Genomic DNA, 17,118 nt, shown 5'->3' with positions numbered 1-17,118 from the left:
CCTCCTCCCTCCGCCCCTCCGCCTCCAGAGCGCGTCGCTATTGGCGGTTCGACGGCGGGCGGGCAGGGCAGTTCCCTCGACCATTGGCTGGTCAGTGGCGCGCGGGGCGGTCCCTCGGCGCCGATTGGCTGGGTGGCGGGGGCGGGGCGAAAGCGTGGGGCGGGCCGAAGGTTCCAGAAGCGGCGGCGGCGGCGGCAGCGGGGCTGCACCATGAAGGCGGCGGCGGAGCCCGGGGCCGGGCCGGTGCCGGTCCTCGGGACGGGCTCCGTGTCGCTGGCGGTGAGCAGCAGTCTCAACGCCTTCCGCGCCCACAAGCGCTACAGCACCGGCCTCACCATCGCCGAGTTCAAGGTACCGGTACCGGGGCCCTCCTCTCCCTCACAGGCCCTGCCTCAGCTGGGACCCCCCCCCCCCCCCCGCTCTTCCTCCTTCCCCTCATGGGGACCGGGCCCGCTCCCTCCTCCTCACGGGGAACCAGGCCCCACCGAGTCTCCTTCTCCTCCTCACTAGAGCCTGGGAGCGCCCCCCCCAGCCCTCCCTCACTGAGGCTCGGGCCCCACCGGGAACCGCCCCACCGGGAACCGCCCCACCGGGGCCTGGGCCCTCCCCTTCCTCCCTCTCCTCCTCACCGGGGTCTGGGCCCTACCGGAACCCCCGTTCTTCCTTCTCCTCACCGGGGTCTGGGCCCCCCCATCCTCCCCTCCCCTCCTCCTCCTCCTCCTCACTGGGGCCTTGCCCTCCCCCCTTTCTCCCCCCTTCCTCCCTCTTCCTCCCCCTCCTCCTTACCGGGACACCCCCCCCCCACCTCACCGAGGCCCGGGACCCCCCTCCTCCTCCTCCTCACGGGGACTCGACCCCAACCAGGGCCATATCCCCCCCTCGCTGTCCCCACCCCGGGCCAGGATCCCCTCTCCCCTGCCTGGGGCTGGGAGGGGTGAGGACAGGGGCCGGGGAGCACCCCACTACCGGTGCCGGCTCAGCCCCCCCACCGGGATCCCCTGGGCCAGGACCCGCCCGGGGCCAGATCCTGCCACCGACCAGCCCCCTCCCCTCTCTCTCCCTGTTCCCCCCCCTCCCCAGTGCAAACTGGAGCTGGTGGTGGGCAGCCCGGCCTCCTGCATGGACCTGGAGCTCTACAGCGCCGAGGAGGAGCTGCTGGGGCGCCTGGACTGCGACGAGGCCCTGCTGGGCTCCTACCCCGTGGCCGACGGTTGCCGCGTGCACGTGGGTCCCATCTTCCCCGCCCCGCTTTTCCCCGCTTCTCACCCCAAAATTGCACCTTGAAACCGCCCCGTTTCTTTCCTTCTCACCCCAAAACCCCGTTGGTGCCTCTGCACCCCGTTTCTCACCCCAAACCAGGTCCTGTATCCCCGCCGGTGCTAGCACACCCCTTTCCCCCTTTTTTCACCCCAAAATGGGGCCCCCTTCGGGGGAGACCCTGTGATAACTCCCTGGGGGGGCCCCCCCGGCCCCCCCCCTCAGTAACGGGGTGCCGCAGGTGATCGACCGGAGCGGGGCGCGCATCGGGGAGTACGAGGACGTCTCGCAGGTGGAGAAGTACGAGATGGCTGAGAGCGACTATGAGAAGCGGCCAGGTGACGCCGGCGTCCCCGCGGGGATGTCCCCTCTGTCTGCGTGTCCCCGCGGTGTCAGCTCCCCGTCCCCGAGGGGATGTCCCCACCCCGTGTCCCCCGTGGTGGCACTCGTTCCATGCCTGCTGCGTCATAGATGTCACCGTCCCGTCCCCTGTGGTGGCACTCTCCCTGTCCCCACTGTGTCACCGCTACCCTGGTTGAGGTGACAATCCTCTGTCCCCCATGGTGGCATTCTCCCTGTCCCCACTGTGTCACTCCCCACGCAGTGGGGGTGGCACTTCCCCTGTCCCCCAGTTGAGGTGACCATCTCCTGTCCCCCATGGTGAATGACAGTCACCCTGTCCCCACCGTGTCGCTGTCCCTCCAGTTGAGGTGACAGTTCTCTGTCCCCTGTGGTGACACTGTCCCTGTCCCCACTGTGTCACTCTCACCTTAGTTGAGGTGACAATCTTCTGTCCCCTGTGGTGACACTCTCCCCGTCCCCACTGTGTCCCCCACCACCCTGGCTGAAGTGACCGTCTGCTGTCCCCTGCAGTGACACTCCCTGTCACCACTGTGTCACCCCCCTGGTTGAGCTGACCACCCCTTGTCCCCCATGGTGACACTGCCACCATCCCTGCCATGTCACCCCCGCCCCGAGGAGACGTCCCCGTCCCCGCTGCGTCACCAACCTCCATCGGGGACCTCTGCCACGCGACAGGGGGCTGCCGGCAGCTCTGCCGTGTCCCCTCCCTGTGGTGCCACGTGTGTCCCCGTGTCCCCGCAGAGTCCCTCCGGTCCTTCCTGCGACAGCGGAACTGGGGACGCTATGACACGGAGGGGACGCGGCGCCAGGCGGCCGAGCAGCAGCAGCGCCAGGCGCAGGAGGCGGCGCTGGCGGCCGCCCTCCCCCTGGGCGCCCGCTGCCAGGTCCGGGTGCCGGGACAGCCCTGCAAGCGGGCCACCATCATGTATGTGGGTACGTGTCCCCAAGCTGTCCCCAACCTGCCCCGCGTTGTCCCCAAGCCCCCCGCCCCGAGCACTGACCCACCCCCCCGCCTCCCCGCAGGCCAAACTGACTTCAAGCCGGGATACTGGGTGGGCGTCCGCTACGACGAGCCGCTGGGCAAGCATGATGGCAGGTAGGGTCCCCAAAATGTCCCCTAAGTGTCCCCTCTTTGGGGGGGGGTGTGTTTTTGGGGTGTCCCCCCGCAAACTCTCTTCCTCCCCCCCTCCCAGCGTGGGCGGCCGCCGGTATTTCGAGTGCCAGCCCAAGTACGGCGCCTTCGTCAAGCCCCAGAGCGTCACCCCCGGGGACTTCCCCGAGGAGGACGATGGCCTCGAGGACGAGCTGTGAGGGGACACCGGGGGGGGGACGGGGACACGGCGGGGAGGGTCACACTGGGGCACAGGGCAGAGGGGGGGGCCACGGGGGCACAGGGGGAGAACACCCTCAAATCTCTGGGTTTTTTCCCTTGTTTTGGGGTGTCCCCCACCCTGGCTTTTTCCCCTCCCTTCCTCGCAGTGTCCCCAGTGCTGTTTTCACCCCAAAATGCCCCAAAATCCTCCCCGGGACCCCCGATTCCCCCTCCCCCCTGCCTGGTCCCTGCTGGGCGCTGCCCTCCTGCGGGGGGCGGGGCTCCCGTCGCGGCCACGCCCCCTCTCTGCTGGAGGGGGCGTGGCGCGTACTGCATCCAGGGGGCGGGGCTTCCCTCGCTAGCGCCGCCCCCTCTCCCCGCTGGAGTGGGCGTGGCGTGTGCTGCACGCAGAGGGCGGGGCTTTCCACGCCGGCCACGCCCCCTCTCCCCGCTGGAGGGGGGCGTGGTGTATTGTGTGCTACTGCAAGCCAGGGGGCGGGGCTCCCCGCGCCGGCCACGCCCCCTGTCTCCGCTGGAATGGGGCGTGGCGTGCTGTGTGTGTGTGCTCCGCAGCCAATGGGTGGGCGCGCTGAGGAGGAGGCGGGGCCAGGAGGCGGTGCCGGAAGCAGCGGCCGGGCGGGTGAGTGGGGCCGGGGCGACCCTACAATAACACAACAACATTCCCCCCCCCCACGGTACCGACTCCCACTAACGCAGCGCCGTTTCCTCCCTCTCCCAGAGCCGCTGCCAGCGCTGCCCCCCCGCACCCCCGGCCCGGGGGTCCCCCCGCCATGTATCCCCCTCCCGGGGCCGGGGGGGAGGCACCGGTGGGAGACCCCGCCTCATAAAGTGGCGTTTTAAGGTGAAAAACGGTGTTTTGGCCATTTTTGTGCGGCGGAGGGTGGGAGGGGTGAAAGTTTTGGGGTGAATCGGGGCGTTTCCGGGCCCGGGCTAGCGGGACCGCCCGGTTCTTCCCGTCATGCCCAGCGCGTAGCCAATGGGAACGCTTCTTCCGCTCCGGAGAGGGCGGGACGCGACGCGCCGGCCTATGGCCGCGCGCCATCCCCCGCGGGGGAGGCGGCGACGGACGCGCTGCTGGCCCAATGGGCGCGGCCGCCGGCGGTGAGCGGCGGCAGCGGCGGCCAACGGGCGCTCGCCGGCGGCGCCGCGAAGACGGAGGGGGCGGGACGCGGCGGGGCCGCCATGGGCTGGTGGGGCGGCGCGGGGCGGGCGGCGGCGGCGCGGCGGGGGCTGCGGGCGGCGGCGGGGCGGGCGCGGGGCCCTCGGTACAGCCTGGGCCGGGCCGCGCCGCCGCCGCCCGCCGCCTCCGCCCTGGAACGGGCGGACGCGTGGCTGCTGCGGAAAGCGCTGGAGAGCGGTGAGGGGCGGGGCCGGGGGCGGGGCTGCGGCCGGGGCGGGGCCGGGGGCGCGCATCCTCCCCCACGCTGACCCCCCTCCCTCCCCAGGTCTCCTGTCCTGGTTCCGTAACGGGCTCCTGGCCACCGGCGTCGGCGTCATCTCCTACGTGCAGAGTGACACCGGCCGTGACGCCGCCTACGGTGGGGACAGGGGCGGGGCACCCCCGGGACACCCCCCCGGGACACACCCACCCTGGGGACACCCCCCCACACCCCCGGGACACCCCAACCCCTAGGGACACCCCCAGGGACACCCACGCCCCAGGACACCCCACCCCGGGGACACCCCCCACCCTGGGGACACCCCCAGGGACACACCCACCCACCCCTAGGAACACCCACGCCCGAGGGACACCCACCCTGGGGACACCCCCACTCCCCCAGACACCCCCAGGGACACCCATGCCCCAGGACACCCCCCAGGGACACCCCCACAGACACCCCCACCCCCACCCCTATGGACACCCCCACACCCAGGACACCCACCCTGGGGACACCCCCAGACCCCCAGGGACACCCCCACCCACCCCCAGGGACACCCATGCCCCAGGACACCCACCCTGGGGACACCCCCCCCAAGGGACACCCCCACCCACCCCTATGGACACCACCGCCCCCAGGGACACCCCCACCCCAGGACACCCACCCTGGGGACACCCCCACCCCCAGGGACACCCCCACCCACCCTGGGGACACCCCCACAGACACACACCCCCCAGGGACACCCCCACCCCCCACGGACACCCCCAGGGACACTCATGCCCCAGGTCACCCACCCTGGGGACACCCCCACGGACACCCACCCCTACGGACACCCCCACCCCCAGGCTGCCCCCCCCAGCCCCCCCCATCCCCATCACCCCCTCCAGGCCCCCCAGCCCCATCACCTGCCCCGCACCCCAAAACCAACCAAAATCCCCCAAATCCCGGCCTTCCCCTGCCCCCCTCCCCATTCCGGGCAGATTTTGGGGCTATTTCCTCCATTTTAGGGTCCCCGTCCCTTTGCGTCCCTCATTTTGCCCCATTTTGCCGCATTTTACCCATTTCTCAGTACGACAACCAAAAACCAATCGCTCGGGGGGGAGGCACCCCTCCACCTCCCCCCCGTAAACCCCTCTTTTTTTGGTGTTTCTTTCTTTTTTTTGTTGTTTTGGTTTTTTTTTTTTAAGGTTTTTTCATCCTGGGGGGCCTGTGCGTCTCCTACGGGGTGGGTTCGTACCTGGTGAACCTGGTTCTGCTGCGCCGCCCCATGATGCTGCCGGCGCCCACCGCCGCCGCCAACGCCGCCGCCGCCGCGCTCCTGGCCCTGCTCTGGCTCTGCGCCCTCTCCCTCTACGTCGGGCGCTTGGAGGTGGAGATCGTCCCCGAGGAACCCCCCGAAAAGTGACGGGGGGTGGGGGGGGACGCCCCCACCCCGCTCCCCCTCAGTGGTGGGGTGGGAAAATACCCCCTGGGGGATTGGAAACCGCCTTGGGGGGTAAAAATTAACGCAGGGGGTTAAACCCAGCCTGGGGAGGATTAAACCCCCCCGGAAGATTAAATCCCTCCCCAGGAGGATTAAACCCCCCAGGACGATTAAATCCCCCCCAGGAGAATTAAACAGCTCCTGGGAGGATTAAATCCCCCCCCAGAAGAATTAAACAGCTTCTGGGAGGATTAAATCTCTCCCCAGGAGGATTAAAAGCCCCCTGGGAGGATTAAATCCCCCCCCAGGAGGATTAAACAGCTCCTGGGAGGATTAAATCCCCCCCCAGAAGAATTAAACCCCTCCCTGGGAGGATTAAATCCCCCCCAGGAGCATTAAATCCCCCCCCCCAGGAGGATTAAACCACTCCCTGGGAGGATTAACACCTGCCCCCGAAGGATTAAAACCATCCTGGGAGGTTTAAACCTCCCCCCAGGAGGATTAAATCCCCCAGGAGGATTAAAAGCCCCTGGGAGGATTAAATCCCCCCCAAGAGGATTAAACCCTCCCTGGGAGGATTAAAACCACCTTGGGAGGATTAAGCCCCCTCCCTGGAGGATTAAATCCCCCCCAGAAGAATCAAAAGCTCCCTGGCAGGATTAAACCGCCCCCGAAAGATTAAAAGCCCTCTGGCAGGATTAAACCCCCCAGAAGGATTAACCCCCCAGGAGGATTAAGCCCCCGCCCTGAAGGATTAAAACTACCTTGGGAGGATTAAAACCACCCTGGGAGGATTAAATCCCTCCCCGGAGGATTAAATCCCCCCAGGAGGATTAAAAGCCTCCTGGCAGGATTAAACCGGCCCCCCTGAAAGATCAAAAGCCCTCTGGCTGGATTAAACCCCCCGAAAGATTAAAACCACCTTGGGAGGATTAAACCCCCCAGGAGAATTAAAAGCCCCTGGGAGGTTTAAACTCCCTCCAGGACGATTAAATCCCCCCGGAGGATTAAAAGCCTCCCCCGGGATTAACCCCCTAGGAGGATTAATTCCCCACCCCCACCCCGGGGAAGATTAAACTTCTCTCTGGGAGAATTAAAATTCTCTACAAGGATTAACCCCCCCCCCAAAGGATTAACCCCCAAAGGATTAAACCCCCAAAAGATTAAACCCGCCCCCAAAGGATTAACCCCCCACAAAGGATTAAACCCCCTCCCAAAGGATTAATCCTCCCAAAGGATTAAATCCCCTCCCAAAGGATTAACCCCCCAAAGGATTAAAACCCTCCCAAAAGATTAACCCCCCCAAAGGATTAAACCCCTCCCCATAGGATTAATCCCCCCAAAGGATTAAACCCCCCAAAGGATTAACCCCCCCAGAGGATTAACCCCTCCCAAAGGATTAAATCCCCTCCCAAAGGATTAACCCCTCCCCAAAGGATTAACCCCCCCAAAGGATTAACCCCTCCCAAAGGATTAAATCCTCCCAAAGGATTAACCCCCCCCCCCAAAGGATTAACCCCCCCAAAGGATTAATCCCCTCCCCAAAGGATTAACCCCCCAAAGGATTAAATCCTCCCAAAGGATTAAACCTGCCCCCAAAGGATTACCCCCCAAGGATTAAAACCCTCCCAAAAGATTAACTCCCCCAAAGGATTAAATCCCCCCCAAATTACCCCCCCAAAGGATTAACCCCCCAAAGGATTAACCCCCCCAAAGGATTAAACCCCCCCTCCCCAAGGATTAACCCCCCCCGGGGGGGGGGAGGGCAGATTAAAATCCAATTAAAGCCCCCCCGAGGGTCGGGATTGCTCACGCCCCCCTCCCCAGACGCCGTTTTTCTGCAAAAACCCCCACTTTTGGCTGCTTTGTATTTATTCACTCGCCGGGGGGGGGGTCAGCGCCTCCCGGGGCGTCGGCTGCACCCCCCGCCTTTGCGCCCTCGTTCCCGCTGCGAAAAAACGGGGTGGTTTTGGGGGTTTTTTTTTTGGTTTTTTTGAGTAAAACTCTCCTCCGCGTGGCTCCGCTCCGGGGTTTTTATTTAAAAATTAACATTTATCGGGGCACCGTGCCGGAAACGGGCGTTTTCGGCCCCATTTTTACGCAGCTCCCGCCGGCGGCGCGGGGAAACGGGGCGGAGGAGACGCGATGGGAAATAAAAAAGGTGGAAAAAAGCCCAATTTGTCCCCAAATCGTTCGCAGGGAGCCCGGAAAGAGGAAAAACCCCTCCAGTCTGCAGCCGATTTGCCCAAATTCCCGCTGATTCACCTGAAAATGAGTGTGCCCAGGCTGCGGAGGCCGGGCTGCCGCCGTTTCCCAGTTTGCAGGGTCTCCCCAGGCTGCAAACCCCAGTTTGCAACTGGTTCCCAGTTTGCTGCCCGTTCCCAGTCCGTGAAGCCCAGTTTGCTACTGGTCTGCAACTGGTTCCCAGTTTGCTGCCCGTTCCCAGTCCGCGAAGCCCAGTTTGCAACTGGTCTGCAACTGGTTTCCCCCCTTCCCAGCCCCCAGTTTGCAACTGGTTCCCAGTCTGCAGCGCCCAGTTCCCAGTTTCCTGCCTGTTCCCAGTCCGTGAAGCCCAGTTTGCTACTGGTCTGCAACTGGTTCCCAGTTTGCTGCCCATTCCCAGTCCGCAAAGCCCAGTTTGCAACTGGTCTGCAACTGGTTTCCCCCATTCCCAGCCCCCAGTTTGCAACTGGTTCCCAGTTTGCTGCCCGTTCCCAGTCCGTGAAGCCCAGTTTGCAACTGGTTCCCAGTCTGCAGTGCCCAGTTCCCAGTTTGCTGCCTGTTCCCAGTCTGTGATGCCCAGTTTGCTACTGGTCTGCAACTGGTTCCCAGTTTGCTGCCCGTTCCCAGTCCGCAAAGCCCAGTTTGCTACTGGTCTGCACCTGGTTCCCAGTTTGCTGCCCGTTCCCAGTCCGTGAAGCCCAGTTTGCTACTGGTCTGCAACTGGTTCCCAGTTTGCTGCCCGTTCCCAGTCCACAAAGCCCAGTTTGCAACTGGTCTGCAACTGGTTTCCCCCCTTCCCAGCCCCCAGTTTGCAACTGGTTCCCAGTCTGCAGTGCCCAGTTCCCAGTTTGCTGCCCGTTCCCAGTCCGTGAAGCCCAGTTTGCAACTGGTTCCCAGTCTGCAGTGCCCAGTTCCCAGTTTGCTGCCCGTTCCCAGTCCGTGAAGCCCAGTTTGCAACTGGTTCCCAGTCTGCAGTGCCCAGTTCCCAGTTTGCTGCCCGTTCCCAGTCCGTGAAGCCCAGTTTGCAACTGGTTCCCAGTCTGCAGCGCCCAGTTCCCAGTTTGCTGCCTGTTCCCAGTCCGTGAAGCCCAGTTTGCAACTGGTTCCCAGTCTGCAGCGCCCAGTTCCCAGTTTGCTGCCTGTTCCCAGTCCGTGAAGCCCAGTTTGCAACTGGTCTGCAACTGGTTTCCCCCCTTCCCAGCCCCCAGTTTGCAACTGGTTCCCAGTCTGCAGCGCCCAGTTCCCAGTTCACTGCCTGTTCCCAGTCCGTGAAGCCCAGTTTGCTACTGGTCTGCAACTGGTTCCCAGTTTGCTGCCCATTCCCAGTCCGCAAAGCTCAGTTTGCAACTGGTCTGCAACTGGTTTCCCCCATTCCCAGCCCCGTTTGCAACTGGTTCCCAGTTTGCTGCCCGTTCCCAGTCCGTGAAGCCCAGTTTGCAACTGGTTCCCAGTCTGCAGTGCCCAGTTCCCAGTTCGCTGCCTGTTCCCAGTCCATGAAGCCCAGTTTGCAACTGGTTCCCAGTCTGCAGCGCCCAGTTCCCAGTTTGCTGCCTGTTCCCAGTCCGTGAAGCCCAGTTTGCAACTGGTCTGCAACTGGTTTCCCCCCTTCCCAGCCCCCAGTTTGCAACTGGTTCCCAGTCTGCAGTGCCCAGTTCCCAGTTCGCTGCCCGTTCCCAGTCCATGAAGCCCAGTTTGCAACTGGTTCCCAGTCTGCAGTGCCCAGTTCCCAGTTTGCTGCCTGTTCCCAGTCTGTGATGCCCAGTTTGCTACTGGTCTGCAACTGGTTCCCAGTTTGCTGCCCGTTCCCAGTCCGTGAAGCCCAGTTTGCAACTGGTTCCCAGTCTGCAGTGCCCAGTTCCCAGTTTGCTGCCCGTTCCCAGTCCGTGAAGCCCAGTTTGCAACTGGTTCCCAGTCTGCAGCGCCCAGTTCCCAGTTTGCTGCCCGTTCCCAGTCCGTGAAGCCCAGTTTGCAACTGGTCTGCACCTGGTTTCCCCCCTTCCAGCCCCCAGTTTGCAACTGGTTCCCAGTCTGCAGCGCCCAGTTCCCAGTTCGCTGCCCGTTCCCAGTCCGTGAAGCCCAGTTTGCAACTGGTTCCCAGTCTGCAGCGCCCAGTTCCCAGTTTGCTGCCCGTTCCCAGTCCGTGAAGCCCAGTTTGCAACTGGTCTGCACCTGGTTTCCCCCCTTCCAGCCCCCAGTTTGCAACTGGTTCCCAGTCTGCAGTGCCCAGTTCCCAGTTTGCTGCCCGTTCCCAGTCTGTGATGCCCAGTTTGCTACTGGTTCCCAGTCTGCAGTGCCCAGTTTCCAGTTTGCTGCCGTTCCCAGTCCGTGAAGCCCAGTTTGCAACTGGTTCCCAGTCTGCAGTGCCCAGTTCCCAGTTTGCTGCCCGTTCCCAGTCCGTGAAGCCCAGTTTGCAACTGGTTCCCAGTCTGCAGTGCCCAGTTCCCAGTTTGCTGCCCGTTCCCAGTCCGTGAAGCCCAGTTTGCAACTGGTTCCCAGTCTGCAGCGCCCAGTTCCCAGTTTGCTGCCCGTTCCCAGTCCGTGAAGCCCAGTTTGCAACTGGTCTGCACCTGGTTTCCCCCCTTCCAGCCCCCAGTTTGCAACTGGTTCCCAGTCTGCAGTGCCCAGTTCCCAGTTTGCTGCCCGTTCCCAGTCCGTGAAGCCCAGTTTGCAACTGGTCTGCAACTGGTTTCCCCCCTTCCAGCCCCCAGTTTGCAACTGGTTCCCAGTCTGCAGCGCCCAGTTCCCAGTTCGCTGCCCGTTCCCAGTCCGTGAAGCCCAGTTTGCAACTGGTTCCCAGTCTGCAGTGCCCAGTTCCCAGTTTGCTGCCCGTTCCCAGTCCGTGAAGCCCAGTTTGCTACTGGTCTGCAACTGGTTTCCCCCCTTCCAGCCCCCAGTTTGCAACTGGTTCCCAGTTTGCCCTGCCCGACGCCCCCCCTTCCCCAAGAAGCTCCGCAGCGACGCCACAACTCAAATTCTTTTTTTTTTTTTTTTTTTGTCCTTCTCTTCCTTCTTTTTTTGTTTTTTCCTTGCTTTTTTTTTTTCTTTCCTCTCTTCCACCCAGCAGGAAAAGGGCCCGGCCGGACCCTCCGAGCCTTAAAACTTCATTTTTTTTTTTTGTTTTTTTTTTGTTTTGTTTTTTTTTCATGCACTAAATCGCATCGGCCCTGGAAAATACCACAAATTGTTAAAAACGTCCTTAAAAGAAGCAGAAAAGGCGACGTCTATCACCGAGAACTACGGGGGACAGGGGGGGGAAGGTTTGTTAGACCCTAAAAATACAACGGCCGACCCCTTCGCCCGCCAAAACCCCCCCAAAATTCCCTATTTTTGTTTCGTTTTGCGGAGGAATCGATTAAAGACGGGGCTTGGGGTGGGGTTTTTTTTTTTTGGGGGGGTGTATTTTGTTTTAATATACAGGGGCGGGGAAAAAAGCATAGTTTTTTTCATTATTTCAACAATAATTTACGTCCTGCTTGAAAAACACGACTATTTTCCGATACGACGTTCCTATCGTGTCGCAGTGTTACCCAAAAAAAATAAAAAGGGGCGGGGGGGGGGGGGGGGGAGAAAAACCTAAATACGACGGGGGTGGAAAAAAAAAAAATCCCCAAAATCGGGAGTTCTGTCCCAAAACCACAGCGGGTGAGGAGGAGGAGGAGGAAGAAGATGCGGCGGCGGGGAAGGGGGAAAATGGTTAAAACGTAGTGTTTTGCCCCATTTTTGGGGGGAGAAGCAGCGCCACGTCCAGCTCCCGGGTTGAGTTTTGCCCGATTTTGCCTTTTTTTCCCCCAGCCCTTCGCCAACACCCAAAAAAAAAAAACCAAACCCCCCCCAAAGCCCCTCCGGCCGTGCCGAAAGGCACCAAAACCCCGTTTTTTAACGGCAAAACCCCTCCGGGCGAGAATTGTTTTTTTTTTTCTTTTTTTGTTTTACTTTTCTGGGGTTTTTCTTCTTTTCGGGGTTTTCTGGGGCCAGTTTGATGAAAAATAAAAATAAAAATTAAAAAAAAACCCAAAAACGAAGCCGGCGGCCGCTATTTACACCAACACTTTTGTTTTAAAGCACGAGACTGGAGAAATTGGGGGGAAAAAAGCCCTTTTTGAGGGTTTCCGTGGGCCGGAGGAGCCCCCCGGGGGGGGAGGGGGGAGTGGGTGTTTTTGGGGGATTTAGGCTGTTTTTGTCACCGGAGGGGGGGGAAATTTGGGGCGTCTTAAAGTGCGAAGAGACCCAGGAGGGGCGGCGGGAGCCTTCCCCGTTGCTCTCCCAGTGGTACCGTGAAAATCCAGTTTAAAACCACCCCGGTACTGGGAGGAGGGGGGTCTGAGCCCCCCTTTTCCTGGGGGATCCCGGCGTCCGAGCCCCCCGTCCCCCGGGGGCACCCCCATCCCCCAAGGCACCCAACCCCCCATCCCCAGGTGTCTTCGTCGCAGCCAAATTCCGGCTTTTCTTCCCCAAAGCCAAACCCGTCGGGCCCAACCCCAAAATCAGCACCGGCTTTTCCGTAGAAAAACCCCAAATCCAGCCAAAAACGGGGTGTGGGGGAGGGGAAGGGGGGCAGTGGGCCCAACCCCCCCCCACCCCCACCCCCCCCCCTCCAGTAAGTGCTTAATGCCAAAATCCCTGGGGAGGGGCGGAAATGGTGGGGGAGGGTCCCGGCCAGAAGGCACCGCCGAGCACCCGCGAAGGCTTTTTGGGGGGTGGGTGGAAAGGGGGGGGCCCCCAGAGAGGTCCTGGGATTCGTCGGACGGCTCCCGGGATGCGCCGGGCGGCGTTGGATGAGCCTGGGGTCATCTCGGATGAAGTCTCGGGATGCGTTGGGCGAGGCCCGGGAGGCGTCGGACGAGCCTCGGGCCGCGCTGGACCACGTCAGGTGAACCTCGGGCTGCGCTGGAGAGGCCTTGGGCTGAGCTGGACCACGGTGGATGAGCCTCGGGCCACGCTGGACCACGTCGGGTGAGCTCTGGGCAACATCAGATGAGCCTTGGGCTAAGCTGGACCATGTTGGATGAGCCTCGGGCCACGCTGGACCACACAGGATGAGTTTTGGGCCACTGGGCCACATCAGATGAGCCTTGGGCTAAGCTGGACCACGGTGGATGAGCCTCGGGCCATGCTGGACCATGTCGGGTGAGCTTTGGGCAACATCAGATGAGCCTTGGGCTGAGCTGGACCATGGTGGATGAGCCTCGGGCCACGCTGGACCACGTCGGGTGAGCTCTGGGCAACATCAGATGAGCCTTGGGCTAAGCTGGACCATGTTGGATGAGCCTCGGGCCATGCTGGACCACGTAGGATGAGTTTTGGGCCACTGGGCCACATCAGATGAGCCTTGGGCTAAGCTGGACCATGTTGGATGAGCCTCGGGCCATGCTGGACCACACAGGATGAGCTTTGGGCCACTGGGCCACATCAGATGAGCCTTGGGCTATGCTGGACCATGTTGGATGAGCCTCGGGCCATGCTGGACCATGTCGGGTGAGCTTTGGGCAACATCAGATGAGCCTTGGGCTAAGCTGGACCATGTTGGATGAGCCTCGGGCCATGCTGGACCACGTAGGATGAGTTTTGGGCCACTGGGCCACATCAGATGAGCCTTGGGCTAAGCTGGACCATGTTGGATGAGCCTCGGGCCATGCTGGACCACACAGGATGAGCTTTGGGCCACTGGGCCACATCAGATGAGCCTTGGGCTATGCTGGACCATGTTGGATGAGCCTCGGGCCATGCTGGACCATGTCGGGTGAGCTTTGGGCAACATCAGATGAGCCTTGGACTAAGCTGGACCATGTTGGATGAGCCTCGGGCCATGCTGGACCACACAGGATGAGCTTTGGGCCACTGGGCCACATCAGATGAGCCTTGGGCTAAGCTGGACCATGATGGATGAGCCTCGGGCCATGCTGGACCATGTCGGGTGAGCTTTGGGCAACATCAGATGAGCCTTGGGCTATGCTGGACCACGCTGGATGAACGTTGGCCTAAGCTGGACCATGTTGGATGAGCTTTGGGCCATGCTGGGCCATGCTGGATGAGCCTTGGGCTAAGCGGGACCATGTTGGATGAGATGTGGGCCATGCTGGACCATGTCAGATGAGCTTTGGGCCACACCAGATGAGCCCTGGGCTACGCTGGACCACGTTGGATGAGCCTCGGGCCATGCTGGACCACAGCGAAGGAGCCTTGGGCTAAGCTGGACCATGCCGGATGAGCCTTGGGCTAAGCTGGACCACATCAGATGAGCCTTGGGCTAAGCTGGACCACGTTGGATGAGCCTCAGGCCATGCTGGACCACGTTGGGTGAACCGTGGGCTGCGCCGAACAAGCCTGGGGCTGTGCCGGACCGCACCGGATGAGCCTCGGGCTCCACCGCGGCATGTCGGACGAGCCCAGGGCCGTGCCGGACCATGCTGGGCGAGCTGGGGCCGTGCCGGATGAGCCGCGGGCCACGCCGGATGAGCTTCAGACGGTACCGGGCGAGCCGCCAGCTGCGTCCCGTGGGTTGCGAGGGGGTTTGGCAGCGCCGGGGCCGAGCCGAAAAGTCCAGGGGCAACCGGAGAAGCGTCCGATCTGCTGAGCGCCCCAGCACAGGGGTCCGCCGGCTCAGCCCCACCGTCCCGCGGGCGCCGGATCCGCTCCTCAACCCCCCGCCCAAACCGAAAGGTGGGGAAAAATCCTCCTGGGGCCCCGAGTCCGACCGCCCCGGCACGCTCCCGCCGCGCCCAAGTCTGCGCCGGGGCGGGAGAGGGCGAGCCCAAGCCCGGCGCTCGCTTCCCCGTCTCCGCCGGGCGCCCCAGACCAGACCAAGATTCTTGTGGGTTTTTTTTCCGGTTGGTTTTTGTCGTTTTGTTTTGTTTTGTTTTGTTTTGCGGCACCAGCTCACAGCGTGTGCTGCTCCGCGTGGAGCTGGGCCGGGAGGAGCGGCTGGACGGGCGACTGCAGCGACGGCGGAGGGGTCCGGGGAGGCGAAGGTTGAGCCGTGCCCGGCGTGGCGGGGAGGAAGGGGGCACCGGGGGGGGCGGTGGATGGCGAACCGGGAGCGGCGCTGTGGGGCTCGAGGATGGGCCGGTTGTAGAAAAAGAAGGGGCACTGCTGGATGAAGAGTTCGATGATTGTCTGGTAGGTGCGGGTGGCCGTCAGGGCGTCCATCGTGCTGAAATCGGGTCTCATCAGGGTGGGCCAGAAGCAGATGGAGAGGTTCTCGCTGGTCATCAGGTTCACCTGGGAGTTGTGGCTGACCCTGCGGTGGGAGAGAGGGGACAAGACGATGCCGGGGAGACGCCGTCAGGGACCCCGATTGCCTCGACACCATCCGGCTGCAGAGGCGACCCCCCAGTCCCGGCACTGAGGGGGCTTTGGGGTGCCCCAGAGCCCTCCCCACGTCCTGGGAACCCCGCTACGTACTTGCTCAAGTGCCCGATGACGTATTTGAAGACCTCGTAGTTCTCCTTGGGAAACTTCCTCAGCACTTCCTTCAGCGCGTGGAGTTTCTGCTCCCGGTCATTGATTTCTGCCGGGAGGGAAAGCGGAGTCGGGGGGCTGCCGCCGCAGAGAAACGCTCGCCGGGCATCGCAGCCGGTCACGGCAGCGTCCTGCCGCGGGATCCCTCCTCATCTTTGGGGCGGATTTGTGGGCCACCGAGTTGAGCGGCTCATCGGTCTTCCCGAAAATAAACCCGGCAAAAACCCGCGCTGCTCACGGGCACAGCATGGCATCGGGCGGCGATGCCGGGCCAGAGCAGCTCCGGCCAGAAACAGGCTTGGAGGGTGTGAATTAATAAGGAGACGTGCCCGCAAATGGGGTTTTATGATACGAATTAACGAGACGTGCCCGCAAACGAGCCGGTACGGTGTGAATTAATAAGGAGACGGGCTGGGCTGGGGCGGGAGGAGGGTTGGGGCCCCCCCGGCGGTACTCACTGTGGGCTTCCACCAGCTCAACCTGCATGGCGTAGGGGACCAGGGGCTCGGGCAGCTCGGAGAAGAAACTCTTCATGGCTCCGGCCACGGTGTTGACGGTGAAATCCTTCTCAGCCAGGTCCAGCCCGTGATCTGCAAGGAGAGAGTCTCGGGGTTACACCCCCAGGCTCGCCGTCGCACCCCGAAGCGCCGAGGGGTGCGGGAAGCCGACGGGGCGGGGGGGGGGGGGTTCGCCACGATGCGGCTCGGCGGAAAATCGCCTCCAGCCGCGGACCCGAATCTCCGTTTCGCAGAGGAGCCGAAGCCTGACGGCCAGCAGCTGCGCCAGCGGCACAAGGGGCATGAAAATGGATAAAACGCCCAGAAAAACGCGGGGACCGGAGAGTCCCGGTGCCCGGCGTCGCTCATTGGGATGGAACGGGGCAACGCGGCCACGTCGGCCTCGTCCGGGTTATAAAAACAACAGGGGTTAAGCGCATCCAAAGGTGTTTTCATCCTAAAAACACTTCGGCGGCGGGGGCGGGCGCGGGTTTTGGGGTGAGAAAGGAAGAATCTTGGCCGCGGAGGTTACCCTGGTCGAACTGCCGCTGCAGGCTCTCCATCTCCGACTTGTTGCCGCTGACGCGATAGATGCCTTCGGTGCTCAGCCCTGGCGAGGAAAAAGAGGAGATGTCGGTGCAAGGGGGGGCACGGGCAAACGGCGGGGGGGGGGAGCTTTAGGGACAACCCCCCTATAAACTCTTTAGAGGCATTAAAATCCATACGTCTCATTTGCTCCCCAAAGCCTGGAAGCAAGGAGACCCCAAATCCCTACCCTTCCGCAAAATCCCGCTCCTCCGGCAAATCCGACTTTAAACCCAGCCTGCGATCTCATCCTAATGGGGGGGGAAGTTCCCCCATTTATTATTTTTAACCTTTTAAACCCAGCGCCCTGCAGAGATCTTTGGTTTTTTGGGGTTTTTTTAATTCAAAAATTAGGAGTTACAGCGAGTTAACGTCAAACCAACCCGCCCGGAGCTCCACGCAGAATTTCTCACCCGGATTTATCTTTTTACCCCCCCATCGTATTTTTTTTTTTTACACGACTCCTCCAAACCTCAACCTCGATTTTAGGTGATTTATCCCCAGGGTAACGTTCAACTCCTGGCGTCGCTTTGTGCCCGTTTAAAGCGTTAAGGATTAATTCAAATTACGGCACGCTGCGATGACACCGACGGCCCTCCT

At 62.1% G+C, this 17,118-nt stretch overlaps 4 protein-coding genes across 4 annotated transcripts in view; 2 read left to right on the top strand and 2 right to left on the bottom strand.

Annotated features, from left to right (window-relative positions):
• The window catches only part of CAPNS1 (calpain small subunit 1), a 91,630-nt gene that overhangs the window by 50,329 nt on the left and 24,183 nt on the right, over positions 1-17,118 (bottom strand).
• On the top strand, positions 167-5,552 carry TBCB (tubulin folding cofactor B). The gene is made up of 9 exons (XM_072848864.1): positions 167-351; positions 1,081-1,224; positions 1,499-1,595; positions 2,362-2,553; positions 2,644-2,716; positions 2,814-3,572; positions 3,672-3,794; positions 4,399-4,491; positions 5,520-5,552. The coding sequence occupies exons 1-6, from the start codon at positions 211-213 to the stop codon at positions 2,929-2,931; spliced, it is 765 nt and encodes a 254-aa protein (XP_072704965.1). The 5' UTR covers positions 167-210; the 3' UTR covers positions 2,932-3,572; positions 3,672-3,794; positions 4,399-4,491; positions 5,520-5,552.
• TMEM160 (transmembrane protein 160) lies at positions 3,509-6,475 on the top strand. The gene is made up of 4 exons (XM_072848734.1): positions 3,509-3,572; positions 3,888-4,310; positions 4,399-4,491; positions 5,520-6,475. Exons 1-4 carry the CDS (start codon positions 3,509-3,511, stop codon positions 5,735-5,737), a joined length of 798 nt encoding a protein of 265 aa, XP_072704835.1. The 3' UTR covers positions 5,738-6,475.
• Positions 10,951-17,118, bottom strand: part of ARHGAP35 (Rho GTPase activating protein 35) — a 28,055-nt gene continuing 21,887 nt past the window's right edge. Inside the window, 5 exon segments of the mRNA XM_072848892.1 lie at positions 10,951-15,013; positions 15,015-15,215; positions 15,380-15,485; positions 15,895-16,026; positions 16,466-16,543. Coding sequence (XP_072704993.1) covers positions 14,164-15,013; positions 15,015-15,215; positions 15,380-15,485; positions 15,895-16,026; positions 16,466-16,543 — 1,367 coding nt within the window. The 3' untranslated portion in view covers positions 10,951-14,163.

Source organism: Ciconia boyciana, chromosome 33 (assembly GCF_034638445.1).
Source record: "Ciconia boyciana chromosome 33, ASM3463844v1, whole genome shotgun sequence".
NCBI lineage: Eukaryota > Metazoa > Chordata > Aves > Ciconiiformes > Ciconiidae > Ciconia > Ciconia boyciana.
This window is presented reverse-complemented; position numbering and strand designations above follow the sequence as displayed.